This window comes from Eschscholzia californica, unplaced genomic scaffold, assembly GCF_041429995.1.
Source record: "Eschscholzia californica isolate CP2 unplaced genomic scaffold, dmEscCali1.0.p SCAF_3, whole genome shotgun sequence".
Classification (NCBI taxonomy): Eukaryota; Viridiplantae; Streptophyta; class Magnoliopsida; order Ranunculales; family Papaveraceae; genus Eschscholzia; species Eschscholzia californica.
Window position 1 is genome coordinate 47,110,021 of NW_028238420.1, and position 21,240 is coordinate 47,131,260.

General features: G+C 42.7%; 1 protein-coding gene, 1 long non-coding RNA gene and 1 pseudogene across 3 annotated transcripts; all 3 read left to right on the forward strand.

Moving 5' to 3' along the window:
* The first annotated feature begins 229 nt into the window (after positions 1-229).
* Positions 230-6,914, forward strand: LOC147550976 (putative F-box protein At1g20795). Of its 2 annotated transcripts, XR_015238554.1 has the most exons (3): positions 230-3,181; positions 3,295-5,905; positions 6,006-6,914. XR_015238554.1 is itself a non-coding variant. In XM_086671666.1 (2 exons), the coding sequence occupies exon 2, from the start codon at positions 3,299-3,301 to the stop codon at positions 4,463-4,465; it is 1,167 nt and encodes a 388-aa protein (XP_086527792.1). In that variant the 5' UTR covers positions 230-3,181; positions 3,295-3,298; the 3' UTR covers positions 4,466-6,914. The 2 variants fall into 2 exon arrangements, 1 of the variants encoding a protein (XP_086527792.1); XM_086671666.1 differs by having other exon boundaries at positions 3,295-6,914.
* Positions 1,270-2,269, forward strand: LOC147550977 (pentatricopeptide repeat-containing protein At2g13600 pseudogene; annotated as a pseudogene).
* A 1,022-nt stretch (positions 6,915-7,936) lies between the features above and the next one.
* Positions 7,937-20,959, forward strand: LOC147550978 (uncharacterized). Its single transcript, XR_015238397.1, has 3 exons — positions 7,937-8,869; positions 16,994-19,709; positions 19,900-20,959. It is a non-coding gene; the product is annotated as an uncharacterized LOC147550978 (long non-coding RNA).
* Positions 20,960-21,240: the final 281 nt, after the last annotated feature.

Genomic DNA, 21,240 nt, shown 5'->3' on the forward strand with positions numbered 1-21,240 from the left:
ATTTAAATTAAAAATGGGAGTCATATTTGAATTTATAAAAATAGGGGGTCAAAAAGAAAGTTGGTCACAAAGTAAGGGGCTAAAATTAATTCATTTTTAATTGGAGCGGGTATGGTAATGGAATATCCACCCCTTGGGACGGTTATGGTAAAACCCGCTTACTAATGGGACGAAGTTGGGAAGGGGATGAACGGTTCTAAACCGGCCCAGTTGACATCCCTAGCCACAAATGACCATTCTATTGGTTAACCGTTACAGCTAATGGATTATGTTCTTCATCTTTCGTTTCCCTCCAAAATTCAAACCCTTCACCGGAAAATCACTTCCTGGATATCCATATTCTCTCCGGGAAAACCATGTCACCGGATTTCTCACCGACCCAAAACCCCTAAACACCAAGATAACACAGTACATGAGAAATGGGTTGTTTGAAGAAGCTCGGATTCTGTTCGATAAAATGCCTCACAGAAACACAGTAACATGGAACTCAATGATTCGTGGGTACTTTCAAAATGGAGAATTTAATCAAGCTACCCATTTATTTGATCAAATGCCTAATCATGATCTCTTCTCATACAACACAATGATTTCTGGATTAATGCAGTATGGTGAAACTGATTCTGCTAAGCAATTTTTCAATCAAATGCCATTTAAAGATGTTGTTTCTTGGAATTCTATGATTGCAGGTTACATTAATAATTCTTTGATCAATGAAGCAATTGTTCTTTTTGAAGAAATGCCTGCAAGAAATGTGATATCTTGGAATTTGGTTATGTCTGGCCTTTTGAATTTTGGATCATTGGATGTTGTAGAGAAGTTATTTCATGAAATGCCAAATAAGGATATTGCATCAGATACTATTATGATATCCGGGATTTCGAGTGTCGGTCGGATTTTTTTAAGGTCGTATATTGTTTCAAGAAATGCCCGAAAGGGATGTTAAAGCATGGAATATGATGGTCATTGGGTATATAGAAAATGATAGAGTCGAAATTGCACAAGGGCTATTTTGTAAAATGCCGGAGCGAGATTCAGATACTTGGAATGAAATGATAAATGGGTTAGTGGGTAGTCAACAGATAAATGAAGCTGTGAAGCTTTTCGCCGAGATGCCCGAGAAGAGCCCAAGGTCTTTGAATTCAATCTTGTCAGGATTGATTAGAATTGGGTTCGTCGGAGAGGCTCATGCATTTTTTGAAAAATACCCGCTTAGTGAATTGTTTCATGGACAAATTTATTAATTGGGTATGTGAGTTGGCGGAGGTTGATATGGCTATCCGGCTATTCCGACTGATGCCTAACCTAGATGAAACAGCATGGAATGCGACAATCCACGGATTAGGTGAAAATGATCAAGGAGAGGAAGGACTTAAGCTGTTTCTTAGGATGAAAGAACGTGGTCCTTGCCCTGATGAAGCTACATTTACAAGTATTTTAACAAGGCCTTTAACACTCTTCAGTCTTGCCATCCTTAGATTTCGGGAAACAATCTCACGGGCAGATTATCAAATCAGGTTTTGATTATATTACAGCAGTTTGTAATGCACTTATAACCATGTGTGGCAGATGTGGAAGTATAAGTTCTTCTCTATTGGGATTCTCTTACGCACCAAAACACGATACTGTTTTTGGAACTCGATAATCTGCATTTTCGCAACATGGGCATGGTTTTGAAGCACTAGAGATGTTCAAACAAATGAGATCGACGGGTTTTAAAGCCGACCAGATAACTTTTGTTGGTGTTTTATCAGCTTGTTGCCATGCCGGTTTGATTGATTATGGTAAGTACTACTTCAACATCATGATACATAAATGCTTTATTAAACCTACTTGTGAGCATTGCACTTGCATTGTCGATCTATTAGGAAGATACGGTTGCATAAACGAAGCTCTAAAGTTTATCGATGAAATGAGAGAAGACGGAATTGAACCAAGTTCAAGTGTATGGGGAGCTCTTGTTGGTGCTTGTAGAATTCATATTAACATCGAAGTGGGGGAGATGGCAGCAAATAAGGTTTTAGAAAGAGAACCTAATAATGCTGGAATATATTTAATCTTAGTTGAAATGTATTTGATGAGCGGAAGGAGGAACGACGCAGAGAAGATTCTTGTCAGGATGAAGGAGAGAGAAGTAAAGAAGCAACCTGGGTGTAGTTGGATTGAAGTGAACAATAGTGTGAATGTGTTTCTTGCAGGAGACGGTTCTCACCCAGAGTTCAATAGAGTTTGCTCTGTTTTAGATTTACTTAGTATGGAAATGGAGATTTGAGTTCTCGGACGAGTGTTCTCCAATATTGTTATTAGAAGGCGGGAAAGCACTCAAAGTTGCGACTACCGAATAGAAGCTACAACACAGGCATGCATCTAGCTTACAAACCGGAGCTAACATGCGAAGGGGTCCGAACATAAGGCAACTCGAGAAGACAAAAAGATAGTTTGGATCCAAATAAGTGAAGAAGAAAAGCCTTGAACCGTCCAACTTTTTCTATCCTTTATCTTTAAAATCATCATTATAATGTGAACATGTAGTTTTCTCTATTAGATTTGTTTAGGATGGTTAAATATAAGATATATTTTTCAAGTCCACCTTTGAAAAAAATATAGTTATTTAGGTGGTGTTTTTTTCCCATTGTCTGACTCTAGCTTGTATGAAACTGAATGCTCTTATTAAAATGGAGCTAAAATCAACCCAGGCGAATCAGAATCACTATTAAAGAAAGTATTAGAAAATGTTACTCGAGTCAACTTGGACCTAGAGTTAGATTTCGTGTGACTTAAGAAAAGTACTAATTCTATTTTGGTCTCTCTAAAGATGACTAAACTCACCAAAATACCTTACTAACTACCAAAATATACTCATTTTTCAATTTTTATTCAAATCAACTTCACGGTTCGATGATGCCAACCACTGGTAGCTCAATTGGTCAGCGCATATACTCTGCAATGCGGAGGGCGACTACCCTTTGAAGGGGTGTACTATTTTTCCAAGAGTGGTGAGTCTCAAGAGGAGGAAAGAGAGAGAAGGGCGGTGGCTTGGAGTGAGTCAAGTGGGAGTAGAAGAAGAAGAATAACTGGTATCAAATTTTTGTTCCACAGAAAAGTTTCTTGTTTCTCCAAATCATCAATTTGTTTTTTGGGATTAACCCCCATCGTTTGGTGTATCAGCAAGCACCATCTTCAGGTACTCATCACTCTCTCTCTCAAATCTCTCTTCTTCTCTATTATGAACCAACATCTTGATGTACTTATCACTCTTCTCTCAAATCTCTCTTTTTTTCCATTATGAACCAACAGGTTAATGGTAATGGACAGCCTTGACGACAACCTCCTTGGTGAAACCCTAATAAAACTGCCAGCTAAAACATTAGGTCAACTAAAAGTAATCAACAAAAGATGGTACTCTTTAATCTCTCATCCTTTTTTTGTAAATAAACATACCACTCTTCAAACCAATTCTCATCATGTTTCTAGTTTTTTCCCCAATTTTCCAATGGGTGGTGGAAATATCGTCGAATTATCTTTCGATGAATCTTTACCCACTTTCGTTAATGAAACCACCATTTCTCTGGACTTACCTGAAGAATTCGCCAAGAGTACGACAGTCATTTCAGCTAATTCTAATGGTCTTCTTTTGATTGAGCTTCAAAACTACATTTGCATTTTCAACCCTTTAACTAAGAAAAAACACCTTATTCCATCTCTTCCTTCGGCTTCGGAACAATTATTTTGTCGTTATGGGATAGTCTTTGGTGGGTCAACATCCTCCGCCCCGTATGACTATAATAATCACTACAATGTGGTTTGCTTGGTTGAAGCACAAACGGCTTTTAAGTTCAAGATTTTCATGCCCGAGCAAGGGTGTTGGAGAGATTCAAACAAGTCTACGATGATAAGATATGGTGGTAATTGCGGATTGAATGAATACTCTTTGTACACTAGTTCTAGTCCGGTTTGCTTTCGAGGGAGTATACATTGGTTAACTAGAGAGGGATATATTATTGCATTCAAGTTGGATAAAGAAGAGAATAGGATGATTGAAATACCCAAGAGTGTATCTGAAATGGTAAATAAACCTATTAATGATAGGTCATGGTGGGAATGTAGTTGGTTTGGTGTTGTGGAAGATGAAGTTAGTCTTGTTGTAGTTACCACGAGATTTGAAATAATATTATGGGTACTCCATGATTATGAAAACAACAAGTGGGAAATCAAGAGAAAGGATGTGATGAAAATGGAGAGATATATTGCTGTAGTTGGTATTCAACCCATATTCTATAATGGTGAGATATTGGTTTCAGAGCTCGAAACCGTTCGTTGGAGTCGTATGTCGCATTTTTATTGGCACAAATACAATATCCGAACAGGTGATTCACCAATACCTTTATTAAGTTGTAGAGATTGTGGACGGTGGTTTCCTAATATAAGCACACTAACTGAGGTGATCTTAGGGAGCAACCAAGTTTGACTAGAGAATCAGTAGGAGAGAATGGGGAACTCTATTACCTCACTATGGTAAGAATATAAATTAATGTTTATTGCGTTCGGATGAACTCTAAATTGCAACAGGATTTATTATTTTCCTTCTTCTTTTTTCGGGAAACTGAACTAGTCTATTTATTTAGTTTGACCTATTTCAGAATCCCTTTGCTGCCTATTCCAAGTATCAAAGAATTTACTTAATATTTGCTTGTCCAAAGTTGCCTAAATTTTTATTAATGGATATTTTCTGAGGTTTATGGTCCTGGCTTGAAATTCTTAGTTCTTTAGGTTTACTTCATCTTAGATTCTATACTGAAACCGAACGGCTAAACTACCTCTGATTGCCACAATAGGCTACAGGTTTGCTTGATAAATCACCTACTCCAAGTACCAACTTTAAATCACTCTAACTAGTTTTCAGCGTGCCCACGGTTGAGCAGGCATAGGAATCATCGTTACATAATGGGATGTCTTAGGGCAGAACCGCATCAAACTGGTGTGGGTTACATCAACTGGGCTGTTAAGTCTGGTAGGTGTTACCTATCCCGTTCTGGAATTGTTGTTTTCTTTCGTCACGCTGAGTTACACTTAGTCTCTCACTTCTTCTAATCTATTTGTTAAAGCAATATCCATTGCTTTATTTTCTTTTCTGCCTTGATTGATTCTCTCTGATACCCGATTTAGACGAAACAGCATGAAATCCGACAATCCACGGATTAGGTGAAAATAATCAAGGAGCGGAAGGATTTAACTTGTCATTTAGAATGAAAGAACGAGGTTGATGCCTCGATGAAGCTACATTTTCAAGTATTTTAACGACCTCTTCAGTCTTGACATCCTTGGATTTTGAGGAGCAAGCTCGTGGGGCAGATAATCAAATAAAGTTTTTTATAGATGAAAATAAGAGAAGGCGGAATAGAAGCGAGTAGCAAATTCAAGTGTATGAGGAGCTCTAGGTGGTGCTTGTAAAATACATAAGAACATCGAAGTGGGCGAGATAGCAACTGATCTGGTTCTAAAAATAGAACCTTATAATGCTGGAATATATGTAATCTTGGTTGAAATGTATCTGATGAGCGGAAGAAGAAACAAAGCGGAGAAGACTTTTGTTAGGATGAAGGTGAGAGATTTAAAGAAGCAACTTGGGTGTAGTTGGATCGAAGTGAACGATAGTGTTAATGTGTTTCTGGCAGGAAATGGTTCACACCCAGAGTTCAATAAAGTTTGCTTTGTTTTAGATTTACTTAATAAGGAAATGGAGATTTGATTTCCATGTAGAGTATCCTCCACTATTATTCATATTATTATTAGGAAAAAATATTGTTATTAGAAGACAGGGAAAGCACCCATAGTGTTACGGCTACATACCGAATAGAAGCTTCACACCGGCAGCATTTTACTGGTGCGGGTTACATCTATTGGACTGGTAAGTAATCAAACGACCTCTTCAGTCTTGCCATCTATAAGTTTCGACGGGCAAGTTCTTGGGCATATAATCCAATCAGGTTTTTATTATTTTACTGCAGTTTCTATTGCAAGTATAACCATGTGTGGTAGATGTGAAGTATGGGTTCTGCTCTATTAGGGTTCTCTTATGCCACCTAAACACGACATTGTTTCTTGGAACTCTAAACTATCTGCCTTTTCAGAACATCATCATGGTTTTTGAAGCACTAGAGATGTTCTATCAGCTAATTGCGATGCCGTTCTGGTTGATTATGGTAAGTACCGACCCAACCAAACAATTTTGGCTCGTGGGGTGACGGGACGGATTCCTACCCTAATTTTGTGGGAAGGAATAACCCTAATAAACATGTTATAATGCTAGAAAAATGAACAAGTCCAGTCTGAATCGGACGTAGACAGTCTTTACCCACTTTCGTTACTAAAACCACAGTTCCTCTAGACTTATCTGAAGAGATTGCTAATAGTCGAACTGTAATTTCAGCTAATTCTCATATCTTCTTCGGGTTGAGCTTAAAAACCCATGTTCATTTTCGACCCTTTAACAAAGAAAAAAATACCTTATTTCCAACAACCTCCATGGCGGATTTGTCAAGTATGGGTTAGCCTTTGGTCCAACCGTCCAACTTCTTTTTCCTCTCCAATTTATTACTATAACAACTACAATATGGTTTGTTTGCTTTCGCATATAGACTTGATCTTGTTTCAAGGTTTTCGATCGGGACACTGGGTGTTGGAGATATTTTAAGAAGACTACAATAATAAGCTATTGTAATGGAACTCTGAATGTGTGTATTGAATTTTACCAGTTTCGGACCTTTTGCTGCCAATATTTTCATTATCGTAGATTCTAATTGTTATCTACTTCTAAAAAATTGCTTAAATTTTGATCCGTGGTTTTAGTTTTAGGTATTTGTTGTGTTTATGTACAAGTTATGAAGAATTTCATAAAAAAAAAAGGTTATGAAGAATGCTGAAGTAGTTGTTCTTTTCTTTTTGTTTTTCTTTTTCTTTGTTGAAAAAATTTGCATTAAACTATTATACTACAAACAATACAAAACATGAAAATTAAAATTAAAATCACATAATTGCGTGAAATGTCTTTGATTAGTAAGATATTCTGCATTCTGGTTGCCCAAGTGGTTGATAGTGCTAACATAAATTCTAAAATTGTGGAGGTCCCGGGTTCGATTCCCGGGGTAAGTGGAATCATGGTTATTGAATTTGGGTTATTAAAGGTATAAACAGTAATAAGTTTGTCGGGCTTTAGGCCTATTTAATTATTGGTTTCTCTCTCAGGCGGTTATCGTGACTATCACATCTTGAAGATGTATAAATGTCTTGTAATGACTAACGTAAATCATAGTCGACATCTTAAAAAAAAAATTGTATAATTGTTACATGAAAGATGAAACTTATATCGCCCTATTTAATTATTGATTTCTCTCTCAAGCGGTTATCGTGACTATCACATCTTGATGATCTATAAATGTCTTGTAATGACTAATGTAAATCATAGTCGATATCTTAAAAAGAAAAAATTGTATAGTTGTTACATGAAAGATGAAACTTATATCTTAACATCATGTAATATTGAAGATGGATAAAACTGACACTCAAAGATGATTCTGGATTATCCTGACAGCGTTCTCTAAACAATAGATCGTCTCAACTTGAATCTCACATAAAAGAAATGAGTCAGATACCTGGTAACTGAAACCGTTGACATAGCCTGGGTATAAATATCAAACGAAGCTAGCAAATCTTCGCGAAGGAATTGCTAAAAAGGGTGAAGGTGATAAGGAGCCGAAAAAATAGAGGCAAACCATGTGTGACAACTAGGGAAGTACATATCCCATATATACCCTCGGGAATCAAAGGGAAATCTAGAAAATTAGTATAGCTTGCCGCAGCAAAGGAGCTTGCCGCAGCAAAGGGAGACAGTCCCTTAAGACGAGAATCAAGCTATGATCCCCTGTAAACAAACTTGGGTCCTAGTGTCACGGCCTTATTGTCCCGTTAGGTCGACCCGGCATATTATGCTCAAAGACACGGGTCGATAGTGCGGAATATCAAATCCTAACGTGCCGTGCGGCGCTATGCATTCCCTCCTAACGCATAGCCAGCCTTCCCGAACATATTCGGAGCATCTCGACTATCAAGTCACCTTGGTTCCCAACCAATAATGCGGCATGACACCAACGTGTCCCAAACTACGAGCATAGCTCGAGCCGTCCCGTATAACGCTTCCTTGAGTCATAGACTCTCGCCCACTATAAAGGATACCAACATACGTGCGGAGCACACCAAGCCGCATATGCGGATCTTGCCATCTAGTCTCAAGCATCCGTCACCTATCATCTCGGCTACCATCCGGACATTGGGCATAGGAGCATCCATCTCTGATAAGCTACCTCATGCCCAACATAGCACATCAAGGCTTGGCACCTTGAATAGCTCAATCCTCCTTATGGAATATGCTAGCACGACGCACGCCTCGCCATGGCATGAGAACATGCAACACCTTTTCCAAAGGAACCCGCAGTAACCTATCTCCAGGTACTGTCCCGAGCCATTTCCTATGACAAGGGAACCCGTGCAATATGCTTCTCTCGCATACGCTAGGCCGGCCTCATGGGTTGCGCCACGAGGATGCTCACTTTCGTGCATACCATGCTAAGGATGGGCGAGCTCCCATCCACGAGGTCTTGGCATATGCTGGATGCATATGAGGAAGGGAGACCACCCCCTCCTAAGGTGCAAACTTCTTGTTTTGCCTATTTCCACAAGGAAACATCAATCCTTTTAACCAGGCATACTCTCGTCCAAATGACCCTTCGTATCCTTGACAAAGTCTTGAATGCCACGGGCGTCCCGTGCATGGCCTAAGGAAGCTTGCTTGGCACTCTTGCCCTATCTCGACCTCGTATTTGAAGGATTTATTCGTTCGGTCTGAAGGAGATGTCCTTCCGAAGGAGTGTCCTTCGACCAAGGTGGCAATGCGATCAATTTGTCAGTTAGGATAACGATGACCGCACGTAAAGATCATCCAGTCCGGTCCAATTAGGGGTCGTAATGCTTTGCTAGAAGCCAACTACGATCATCGGATCAAGGAGTTGATTCGAGGCTAACATAGACCGGATCCTACAACGGGTTACACATAAGAGTGGTAACTTGATCAGAGAGTATTGACTAGACGGGAACTGGCTTAAGTTGGATGGGATTCAACCGGGAAGGCCAAAAGGGTCCGAATGGAGATTCGGGACAAGATAGAAAGGAGGCTCTTTGGGCCGGCCATGAGATGGCCGACCAGAGTAAGTGGGCCGGCCATATAAGGCCCATAGTGGGCTGCCCTGGCCGGCCACACTTAAGGGGATTATCAAAATACCCCAAAAAGGGTATTTTGGTAATTATCTTTTCTGTGACCCAGAAAATAGAAAACCTAATCTGAATGAGATTCTAATTAGGGTTTGTCTATATATTGGGTCAGTTGAGAACAGAAAAGGTGTGGATTTTTCTCTAAGGAAAATTATATAGCTCTCTCTCTCTCTGAATATACAGCTATTGGAGAGAGAGGAATATAGAGAAAAAGTTCCCATTCTATCAATCTAGTCAAGAAGAAGAGTTCTTCTCAACCTTCTATTAAGTCCTAGCAGTCTGAAAGGAAGGGAGATCAAGTCTATTCACTCGGTGTCTCAAGTAGAGGAGCTACAGTTGGAGCTCTCGATCTTTGCATGCGATTGGAATGGTTCGAGGGAAAAACGCGTTAAGGTATTTATCCCTCTCTAGTTCATTGATTAGTTTATGCATATAGGTCCTGGGCAATCTAGTGTTAAACATGAGATGTTTGAGATTCCGCTTACAACACTAGGTAGTGTATGAGATACACAAAACCCTACAGTGGCATCACGAGCCGGTTGCATGAAACTATCTCTGACTAGTCGAATTAGATTCGAGCTTGATTGATTAGATTATTTTATGTTTAAATAGGGATTTAGACATAGAATTGATTAGTTTAAATTAGATTTAGACTTAATCTGATAGAAGATTGAAAGAGTTTCAATGGAAATCTTTAAGATTTGGTGTTTTTGAAAAGAGTTTTCAAAATAAAATTTTAAAGTGGATGGTTTTTTGAAAAAGAGTTTTCAAATTGCTGAGTTTTGGATGAAGAATCATCAAAACAGCAGCAAAAGTTGGAGTTTTTTCGAAAATTAGAGGAAAACAGGGTGCTGTCCAGAGACCGGACTGACCAGGACGCGTCTGGCCAGTCGCGGACGCTCAGGACGCGTCCCAGTCCTTCCCGGACTGGGAATCCGAGAGCGTCTCGGATTAGGACGCGTCCGAGAGTTTCTCGGACAGAGGACGCGTCCGAGAGCGTCTCGGACTGGGAGTCCGAGAGCGTCTCGGACAGGGATCCCGAAGGATCCGCGTCCAGCACCTGAGGTCGCGTCTTCCAGACGCGACCACAGAGACATGTCCGGACGCGTCTCGGATTGAGAATCCGGACGCGACCAGGACAGACCTTCTATATAGCGTCTGGGACGCGTCTGGTGAGACCAGAAGCTACCTCGGACTGGGAGTCCGAGGAGCACAGACTTGGGCAGAGCGTCTAGGACGCGTCTGCTGGGATGGAAGCGTCTGGCCTAGGGCCAGGACGCGACCACCTGAGGGACAAGGCACGGTCTGGAACGTGCCAGTCCGGGTCTGACCTTGGTTCAGACCTTGACCGAGACTTGACTGGGTCAAGTCAAAGGGTCCCTTGACCAAGTTTGACTTAAGTCTTTGGAGTTGGACTCGGGTCTTTTGGGCCTTGACTTAAGTGGGAGGTTATTTTCTTCTGCCAACTTTGACCATATTTTTTCCGAAAGCGACCCGGGCCCACCAAAGCCCGAATCGGAGTTTTTCCAAAACGATTTCAAAATCTTTTAGGATAAAACCAGAACGAGCCATTAGTCAGAATTATGAGATAATTAGACTTAAGGCACGTTAGACATAGAGATGTCGGTAGTATCTCCCGAATAGTTATCTAGAACATAGCAAACCTAGATTCGACCTAAGTAAGCGAATCTCATACATACTTGGGTGTTTTATGAATGTCATATTATTATGTGTGTATGGATGTGAATGCGGGTTCTAGTATGGCCATAGAATTGTTCTATCTTGTTTTTAAGCACGGATGGGTGCCCGTTGTAATTAATTTAATTTCAAGTTTTATACGATCTGCGAATCGTTGAGTCTTGTAATTAGAGTTTAAGGGTACAATTGAGTCCATCGAAGAGCCAAAGGATGAGATCGTGGTTCGAGTGGGAGAATTCAATGGATGTTTGAGGATGGAGATCCAGGCGAACGGAGGTTAAACAAGCAAAGAACCTAAGAAGATTAGATCTTTTAGGTTAGGGGCCATACTAGGATCATATCTGCTTGATTTATTTTCTCGCGCGCATTTACTTATTTACGTTTTGTGTGGTGTATGATTATGTTAGAGTTCACAGTAATGCATGCAAACAAAAACGTAAGAGTCCCCAAAAAGAATTTTGAGTAATGCCTACCCAGATTAAGACACCTGTTGCGCCCTTGTTCATCGATGGTGGGTCATGCCAAAGCAGGGTGCCATCTTTTACCTCGGGACAATACGGGTAGACCTATGAAGAGGTCTACATGTCTAAATGGTTATTCTCAACGAGTCAGCAAAAGAGTTTTGGATTTCGAGGCAAAAGGATGAATTTAACACATAAGTGTTATTCATCAACCAAGAGTCATATGAGATATGATCAGTAAGGAGTTACTCACCCAGGAGGGTGAAGTTAAGGGCAGTGCCAAAGTACGCTTAGCTTCACAGGAATGGGGTCTTGGAATCGTATTATTCATAGGGGGACGTTTTTCGTTGAATAATATGGCAAAAAGTGTTTTTGCGAAAACATTGAATGTAGTACTTAGCAAAATCCTTATTTTGTTTCTGTAGAGTAGAGATGGCAAATAGGATTAGTTCACGTTTAGATAGAGATCTATACGACTTTCTAGATTGGGAAGAAGATCAGAGAAGAGTTCTCGATGCTTCAAAGAAAGAAAGCGTAATAGAGCTACCAGAAAGGGAAGTGGAAGTCGGTGCCTATGTTATAGAGGTCAATTTGGCAGATATGGCTGACTCTCCCTCATGGGTATATGATACCGGATGTGGAGCTCATATAATTTCAGAATTAGATGAGCTCAAGGAGGTCAGGTATCTGACAAAGAGCGAGATGGTTCTACGAGTCGCAAACAAGGCAAGAGTTGCTGCTGTGGCTGTAGGAACTTTCGAGCTCAGTTTAGAGACTGGGTTGATATTAGTGCTACGTAATTGCTATTACGTACCGACTATATCGAGGAACATCATCTCTGCGTCGGTGTTAGACAAAGAGGGATATCACGCTATAATAAAGGACAAGAGTTGTTCTTTATACAAGGGTGAGATGTTCTACACCAGTGCTAAGCTGCGTAATGGTCTTTATGTTGTGAACATAGAAGACGAAATCCTGAACATAGACACGAAACGGCTTCGTACTCATGATTCTAACCAAAGTTATCTCTGGCATTGTCGTTTGGGTCACATTAACATGAAACGCATGCAGAAGCTTCATGCAGATGGACTTCTGGGATCGTGTGATTTGGAATCGTACGATACATGTGAGCCATGCTTAGTGGGCAAGATGACAAGATCGTCCTTCAAAGGGAAAGGAGATCGGGTGAGTGAACCCTTAGGACTGATACATACGGATGTATGCGGACCTATGAGTACACTCGCGAGAGGTAACTATGGCTACTTCATTACGTTCACTGATGACTTCACTAGATATGGTTACGTGTATCTAATGAGGCATAAGTCGGAATCGTTTGAAGTGTTCAAACAATTCCAGAATGAAGTAGAGAATCAGCTTGGCAAGAAAATAAAAGCCATTCGATCGGATCGAGGTGGTGAGTATTTGAGTCAAGAGTTTGAGGATCATCTTCGGAGTTGTGGAATAGTTTCACAACTCACTCCTCCAGGAACACCTCAGATGAACGGTGTGTCCGAGAGGAGGAATCGAACATTGATGGACATGGTTCGATCGATGATGAACTTAGCCGATCTTCCTAACACTTTCTGGGGGTATGCTCTAGAAACGGCTGCTTTCACACTTAACCGAGCTCCGTCAAAAGCTGTAGAAAAGACGCCACATGAGATGTGGACTGGAAAGGTTCCAAAGTTGTCTTTTCTCAAAGTCTGGGGTTGCGATGTTTATGTAAAGCGTTTACAAGGAGATAAACTAGCACCAAGATCAGACAAGTGTCTCTTCGTCGGTTATCCGAAAGAGACAAAGGGGTATTACTTCTACAACCCGTCAGAGAACAAAGTGTTTGTTGCTCGTGATGGTGTCTTCCTTGAAAAGGAGTTCCTTTCCAAGAAGACAAGTGGGAGAAATATAGAGATCGAAGAGGTTCGATCTGAGCAACAAACTGACACCGTTGCACCGATGTCAGAAGTCGCGATTCCTAACTATTATGAGCCGATAGAAGAGGAAAGAGGGGATGAGATGGTAGATCTCGGAGATCCTCCCGCGCAGAGCGAATGTGATTCGCAGGAGAACCCTCAAGGAGTTGAGAGTGTCTCACCTGTTGTTCAAGCCCCGCGTAGGTCCGCAAGGCTGATTGAGTTGTCTCAACGACAAGAGTTGTTGTTGGTAGAGGATAACGAACCCAGCACCTACGAAGAAGCTATGACGAGCCCAGACTCCGAAAAATGGCTGGGAGCCATGAAATCCGAAATGGAATCCATGTCTGAGAATCAAGTTTGGAACTTGGTTGATTTGCCCGATGGAGTAAAACCCATAGGATGCAAATGGATTTTCAAGATGAAAACAGACAAGGATGGAAACGTGAGCGTTTTCAAAGCTAGACTGGTGGCAAAAGGTTACAGACAAGTCCAGGGTATAGACTACGAAGAAACCTTTTCCCCTGTCGCGATGCTTAAGTCCATTAGGATTATTCTAGCAATTGCAGCTCATTATGATTATGAGATTTGGCAAATGGATGTCAAAACCGCCTTCCTGAACGGTAAACTGGAAGAGGATGTGTACATGACACAGCCTGAGGGTTTTGAGGATTCCGGGAATGCTGGAAAGGTTTGCAAGCTTCAAAGGTCCATCTACGGGTTGAAGCAAGCAAGTCGGAGCTGGAATCTTCGATTCGACGAGAAAATCAAAGAGTTTGGTTTTCTGAAGAATGAAGAGGAATCTTGTGTATACAAGAAGGTTAGTGGGAGCAACCTAGTTTTCTTGGTCCTGTATGTGGATGACATACTGATCGTTGGAAATGACGTTCCTATGCTTGACTCCGTGAAAGAGTGGCTTAGGAAGTGTTTTTCAATGAAAGACCTAGGAGATGCAGAATATATATTGGGCATCAAGATCTATAGAGATAGATCGAGGAGGATGATTGGACTTAGTCAAGAGACTTATATAGATAAGGTTCTTGGGAGGTTCAAGATGGAAGACTCTAAGAGAGGATTCCTACCCATGACACATGGTACGACGCTTAGCAAGACTCAGTGTCCCCGAGATCCTGATGAGCTAGCACACATGAAAAAGGTGCCTTATGCTTCGGCAATAGGATCTATCATGTACGCCATGGTCTGCACTCGCCCAGACGTCTCATATGCTTTGAGTATGTGTAGTCGTTACCAATCTAATCCAGGGGAGAAACACTGGACCGCAGCCAAAAATATCCTGAAGTACTTGAGAAGGACTAAGGATCACTTTTTGGTGTATGGCGGGAAAGACGAACTAATCGTGGAAGGCCATGTGGATGCGAGCTTCCAAACAGACAGAGATGATTTCCGATCGCAGTCGGGATATGTCTTTTGTCTAAACGGAGGAGCAGTAAGCTGGAAGAGCTCAAAGCAGACTACTGTAGCAGACTCTACTACGGAAGCAGAATACCTTGCCGCTTCGGAAGCAGCGAAGGAAGGAGTTTGGATAAAGAAGTTTATCTCCGAACTTGGTGTAGTTCCTAGCATAGAGAATGGGGTTACTCTATATTGTGACAACAATGGAGCTATCGCCCAGGCTAAGGAACCAAGGGCACACCAGAAATCCAAACATATCCTAAGGAAGTACCACGTGATTAGGGAAATCACTGAGCGAAAGGATGTGGTCATTTGCAAAGTCGATACGGACGACAACGTTGCCGATCCGTTAACTAAACCACTGCCTCAGCCCAAGTATGAGAGTCATAGAAGGGGCATAGGTATAAAGCGCATCGATGAATGGCTTTAGGTTGTAATTGGATTAATGAAAAAGGGTTTTTCATGTAATCAATTAGCTACATTCAATAAAAAGAAATAAAGAGTTTATTTCTGTCGTTAAATAATGGTTTAGTGTTTAATGACGGTCCAAAATAATGAGGAATTCCAGGTGGGTTTATCAGATACGTGATCTGGTGAATGGAACCCCACTAAGTGAACGTGGAATAGATTCATTATTAAGTCCCTAGTCCAGGTCATTGCATGGACAACAATGACTTAAGAAGGCTAGCATGGGAATTGACTGATAGCGCAGTTCCATGGGCTATAGGAATATAGTATTTAAGTCAATTACATGGATGTAGATTGGGGAATCTACATTGGATTAACCCAAAGATGAGAGTTTTTCCAAGGAGTTGGAAAAGGCGTCACAAACTCTCATAGGCAAGATTGGAGAGATTCCGTAAACATGAGTGCTCCACTCATCTTATGTAAGGAATGTCGAGCTTTGGTACTGTCAAACGCCGCGCCGTAAAAGGAGGTTATAAAGGCAGCATACTGGGGGAGACAGGATAGACATGAAGTTAAGTGGGAGTACAAGACTGGATGATGTCCTCCTATTAAGTTAGGGATAAGTATCTCCGGGCCACTTGAGGAGAAGCAACTGGAAATGTGTGGCCACACTCAAATGGATTAAGAGTTAATCATTTGGTTTGACAGTTGTTCTCTGGATCAAGAAAGTCTGAAACGTGTGACGTATCAGATGGGATACTAAGCGACATGGGAATCGAGCATTGCACTTGTTCTAAGTACAAGTGGGAGACTGAAGGATTTATTCGTTCGGTCTGAAGGAGATGTCCTTCCGAAGGAGTGTCCTTCGACCAAGGTGGCAATGCGATCAATTTGTCAGTTAGGATAACGATGACCGCACGTAAAGATCATCCAGTCCGGTCCAATTAGGGGTCGTAATGCTTTGCTAGAAGCCAACTACGATCATCGGATCAAGGAGTTGATTCGAGGCTAACATAGACCGGATCCTACAACGGGTTACACATAAGAGTGGTAACTTGATCAGAGAGTATTGACTAGACGGGAACTGGCTTAAGTTGGATGGGATTCAACCGGGAAGGCCAAAAGGGTCCGAATGGAGATTCGGGACAAGATAGAAAGGAGGCTCTTTGGGCCGGCCATGAGATGGCCGACCAGAGTAAGTGGGCCGGCCATATAAGGCCCATAGTGGGCTGCCCTGGCCGGCCACACTTAAGGGGATTATCAAAATACCCCAAAAAGGGTATTTTGGTAATTATCTTTTCTGTGACCCAGAAAATAGAAAACCTAATCTGAATGAGATTCTAATTAGGGTTTGTCTATATATTGGGTCAGTTGAGAACAGAAAAGGTGTGGATTTTTCTCTAAGGAAAATTATACAGCTCTCTCTCTCTCTGAATATACAGCTATTGGAGAGAGAGGAATATAGAGAAAAAGTTCCCATTCTATCAATCTAGTCAAGAAGAAGAGTTCTTCTCAACCTTCTATTAAGTCCTAGCAGTCTGAAAGGAAGGGAGATCAAGTCTATTCACTCGGTGTCTCAAGTAGAGGAGCTACAGTTGGAGCTCTCGATCTTTGCATGCGATTGGAATGGTTCGAGGGAAAAACGCGTTAAGGTATTTATCCCTCTCTAGTTCATTGATTAGTTTATGCATATAGGTCCTGGGCAATCTAGTGTTAAACATGAGATGTTTGAGATTCCGCTTACAACACTAGGTAGTGTATGAGATACACAAAACCCTACAGTATTCGGCCCTACGGCCTATATGCTCGTACGTGCTCCTAGCACTTGTCACGTCATATGCATGCTCAACAATATGCACGTGACATACTCCCCCACTTGTAATGTCGACGTCCTCGTCGACTAAGTTTGGAGTACTTCAATCTTCTGCCTCAACTCCGATGCTACCACTGCACCTTCATGTCTTCGGCATACCGCACCTCCGTGCGAACTACACAGTCTCATCGTGTAGGCATCCCGCAGGATTACTTCAGTCTTCTACTCTGCATCTTCCAATGCCTTAGGATAATGGTCTTCCGTACCATTCATCCATGCTCAATGTTGCCCTCTTTGGCCTCAAATGTTGGCTCCCCCTCGGGTTCGCCCTCTTCGTACCGGCCCTTACCGCTCCTCGACTCAGGTACCTCACCTCCTCGGCTTCACCTTGAGTTGGCATCTCGATTGTCACTTTCTATCTCTGCTTTTGTGACCAATCTTGCCATGCGTATCGCAGTGAACTGCGACACAACTCATCACCCTGGTACCTCAGCAACCGTTGCCTTCACCCGAGTTAGCATCTCGACGCCACTGCGTCTTGCCATGTGCTCGCAATGTTGCCATCGCGAAGCAACTCGTCTTCAATGTCACTCACCTCTGGATCAGACCCAACGTACCCATGTACTCCACGTTCTGACTCCTTGGTTTGCTTGTTCATTGAGACCCTCGTTTTAACCACTGTCCCCAACATCAAGTGCACTCTAGTACCTACGTATCCACTACTTGTACCCTTGAGTGTATACCACTTGACCTCTTCACAATGTCGCCCCTCTCTCGACGACCCTTGCCTCGTATGCGCCTCCGCGCCTGCACCTCTGTGCACATCTCAAACCCGCGCCTCCGCGCTCGCGCCCCATGCGCCCGGCATCATCCGTGCCATCCCTTCCTCGGGAAATTGTCGTGTTGCCTTCGATGTCCACTGAAACGAGCACGGTAGCTTCTCTCTGCGAGAACTACATGGTACCAAACCATCCACCATTGGCATACTCTGGGGAACGTCCTCTCTGACTGCATCTAGACACACACTTGCCATTTAATCTTTGGCGATGCTCCTTAACCCGAGCATCTTGGTAGGCTCGTGTCCCTCTTGAACACATCCGAACGTACCACCGCATAAGTTCCAACACATCTCATGCAGCACCATACGGCTTACAACTCAACTGCAAACTCGACGTTGTCATATGTATCTGACGATATGAACTTAGTTCCAACTATCACCAGAATTGGACGATGCTCAATGTCACCACGACACACCATCCTGAAATCCCAAACGTGAGCTGATCTCTTCTCAGTCACCACGTACTCATTGCACACTGTAGGCTTGAACTCGGTTCCAACTTACCTCCAATGCATAACTCAAACATGGGCCGATCCACTTCAGATACAACGACCCTCATATTACTTGACGGCTTGAACTCGGTTCCAACTACCATCAGTACTTCACTTGGTCTCGTGAATCTGTCATCTAGACTTCACACCAATATGTCCATAAGCTTCAATGTTGGTTTCGGCTTATAGCACTCATGCGACATACCACACACAAACGTGTTAGCATATCCATGTCTCATCTCAAGTGAGTCCGCTCTCTTTGGAACTCAAATGCGCTTACAATGCTCCGTGCCGAACTCTATCGTGCACCATACCACATAAGCACAACTTGATCTAGCACCAACTTGTCCAACGATGTACTCTGTCCATCTATCTTACTTTTGACCACTGTCTTCTGTAAGTAGCTTGAACTCACAACATCACAAGTCATTCGATGCTACCTTCGGCTTAAGCATAAGAGAGTATCCTTCAACACCTTGTTGCCATACCCTGCTCTAACGCTCAAGTATCCCTTGGATCAACATAGCTCCACTCTTGGATGCCAATCCAACAAGCTTACTCAGACTAGCTTACCACAAGCTCTCAGCCTGACTCTACTTGCCATCTTGGTAAACTTCTATACCAAGCATGTTGTCCACTCCAAGGACTCTATATCATGATGTACCCAATGCGCACCAAATCGTACTGAGCATTACTGCACTAAGCTCGCACACGACTCACCGTGCCATTCTCGGTTCATCCCATCTCTGCACTTGTCCTTACCTCCAAAGGACTCAAGTATATATGGTACCTTCTCGCGCACCAAGTCACACTGAACTCTTACAGCTTGCACATGACTCCTTGTGCTAATACGGTTCCATCTCATATCTAGCATATGTCCTTCTTGTTCAAAGGAACATAGACCCAAGTATAGCTACCACCGTAGCATCCGTGCACACGGCCTATTCCTTCCATCGGGACTCTCGTCGCCTTATGCACCATGCATCCCTCGACAAAGGCCCCCTCTCTTGCATCATAGCTTCAGAGACCATATCATCTTGAATGCATCTCACTCTGAAAGCCTTCTCTTGGAATCATGCTCTCAACACAGCTCTCCATACACACTCCAGTATACCACATACCATAGTGGGAGAATCACTAAGCTCTTCGTCAACTCTTCGAGCATAGATACCATCTCTTTGAACCTGCCCTCCAGGCTCTAGAAGTATGCTTCCAAACATACCACATGTTCTTATGCATATCTTCGGGCTTGTATTCTCAAGCTCCCAAAACACATCCATTTGCCACTATAACTAGGCTCTTGGAACATATCTCGTAAGCTATCAAGCTCTTGATCCATCTATCACAAGGACCAGAGCAATATACACGTTGCCTATCCACTAGGCTATTACACCAATTGTTAAATGGTTATCAGGATGCAATACATCTTCACTCGTGCATCTTCATCCTGTAGCTCAGGCTCTGACATCCATTTCTCATCTAGGATCAGAGCGCAATACTCTTGCCTGTCACCCAGGCTCTGATCACAATTCTCATATGGGATCAGAGCACCATAACCTATAGCCTGATATCCAGGCTCTGATACCAATTGTCACGGCCTTATTGTCCCGTTAGGTCGACCCGGCATATTATGCTCAAAGACACGGGTCGATAGTGCGGAATATCAAATCCTAACGTGCCGTGCGGCGCTATGCATTCCCTCCTAACGCATAGCCAGCCTTCCCGAACATATTCGGAGCATCTCGACTATCAAGTCACCTTGGTTCCCAACCAATAATGCGGCATGACACCAACGTGTCCCAAACTACGAGCATAGCTCGAGCCGTCCCGTATAACGCTTCCTTGAGTCATAGACTCTCGCCCACTATAAAGGATACCAACATACGTGCGGAGCACACCAAGCCGCATATGCGGATCTTGCCATCTAGTCTCAAGCATCCGTCACCTATCATCTCGGCTACCATCCGGACATTGGGCATAGGAGCATCCATCTCTGATAAGCTACCTCATGCCCAACATAGCACATCAAGGCTTGGCACCTTGAATAGCTCAATCCTCCTTATGGAATATGCTAGCACGACGCACGCCTCGCCATGGCATGAGAACATGCAACACCTTTTCCAAAGGAATCCGCAGTAACCTATCTCCAGGTACTGTCCCGAGCCATTTCCTATGACAAGGGAACCCGTGCAATATGCTTCTCTCGCATACGCTAGGCCGGCCTCATGGGTTGCGCCACGAGGATGCTCACTTTCGTGCATACCATGCTAAGGATGGGCGAGCTCCCATCCACGAGGTCTTGGCATATGCTGGATGCATATGAGGAAGGGAGACCACCCCCTCCTAAGGTGCAAACTTCTTGTTTTGCCTATTTCCACAAGGAAACATCAATCCTTTTAACCAGGCATACTCTCGTCCAAATGACCCTTCGTATCCTTGACAAAGTCTTGAATGCCACGGGCGTCCCGTGCATGGCCTAAGGAAGCTTGCTTGGCACTCTTGCCCTATCTCGACCTCGTATTCGGCCCTACGGCCTATATGCTCGTACGTGCTCCTAGCACTTGTCACGTCATATGCATGCTCAACAATATGCACGTGACACTAGGACAGGGGCGAAGTAAGAATGTAAGATGTTACACGAGATTGTTCTGATTGGAGACTAATCATTGCCGACATCTGGCTGATAAATAGTCGGAAAGCTATCAATAGAAACGGATGTTGGCCATAAAACGGATACTAATTTATCCCGGATGCTGGCTAGATGCTTATAGAGTGCTCGAGCCAATGATCATTGACCCGAGTCGAACAAAATCGCGCCCACTAACAACAGTTTTGTAGTATGCTTTTACCAACACCTAAGGTGTCTTCAAAATATTTAACATTTTGG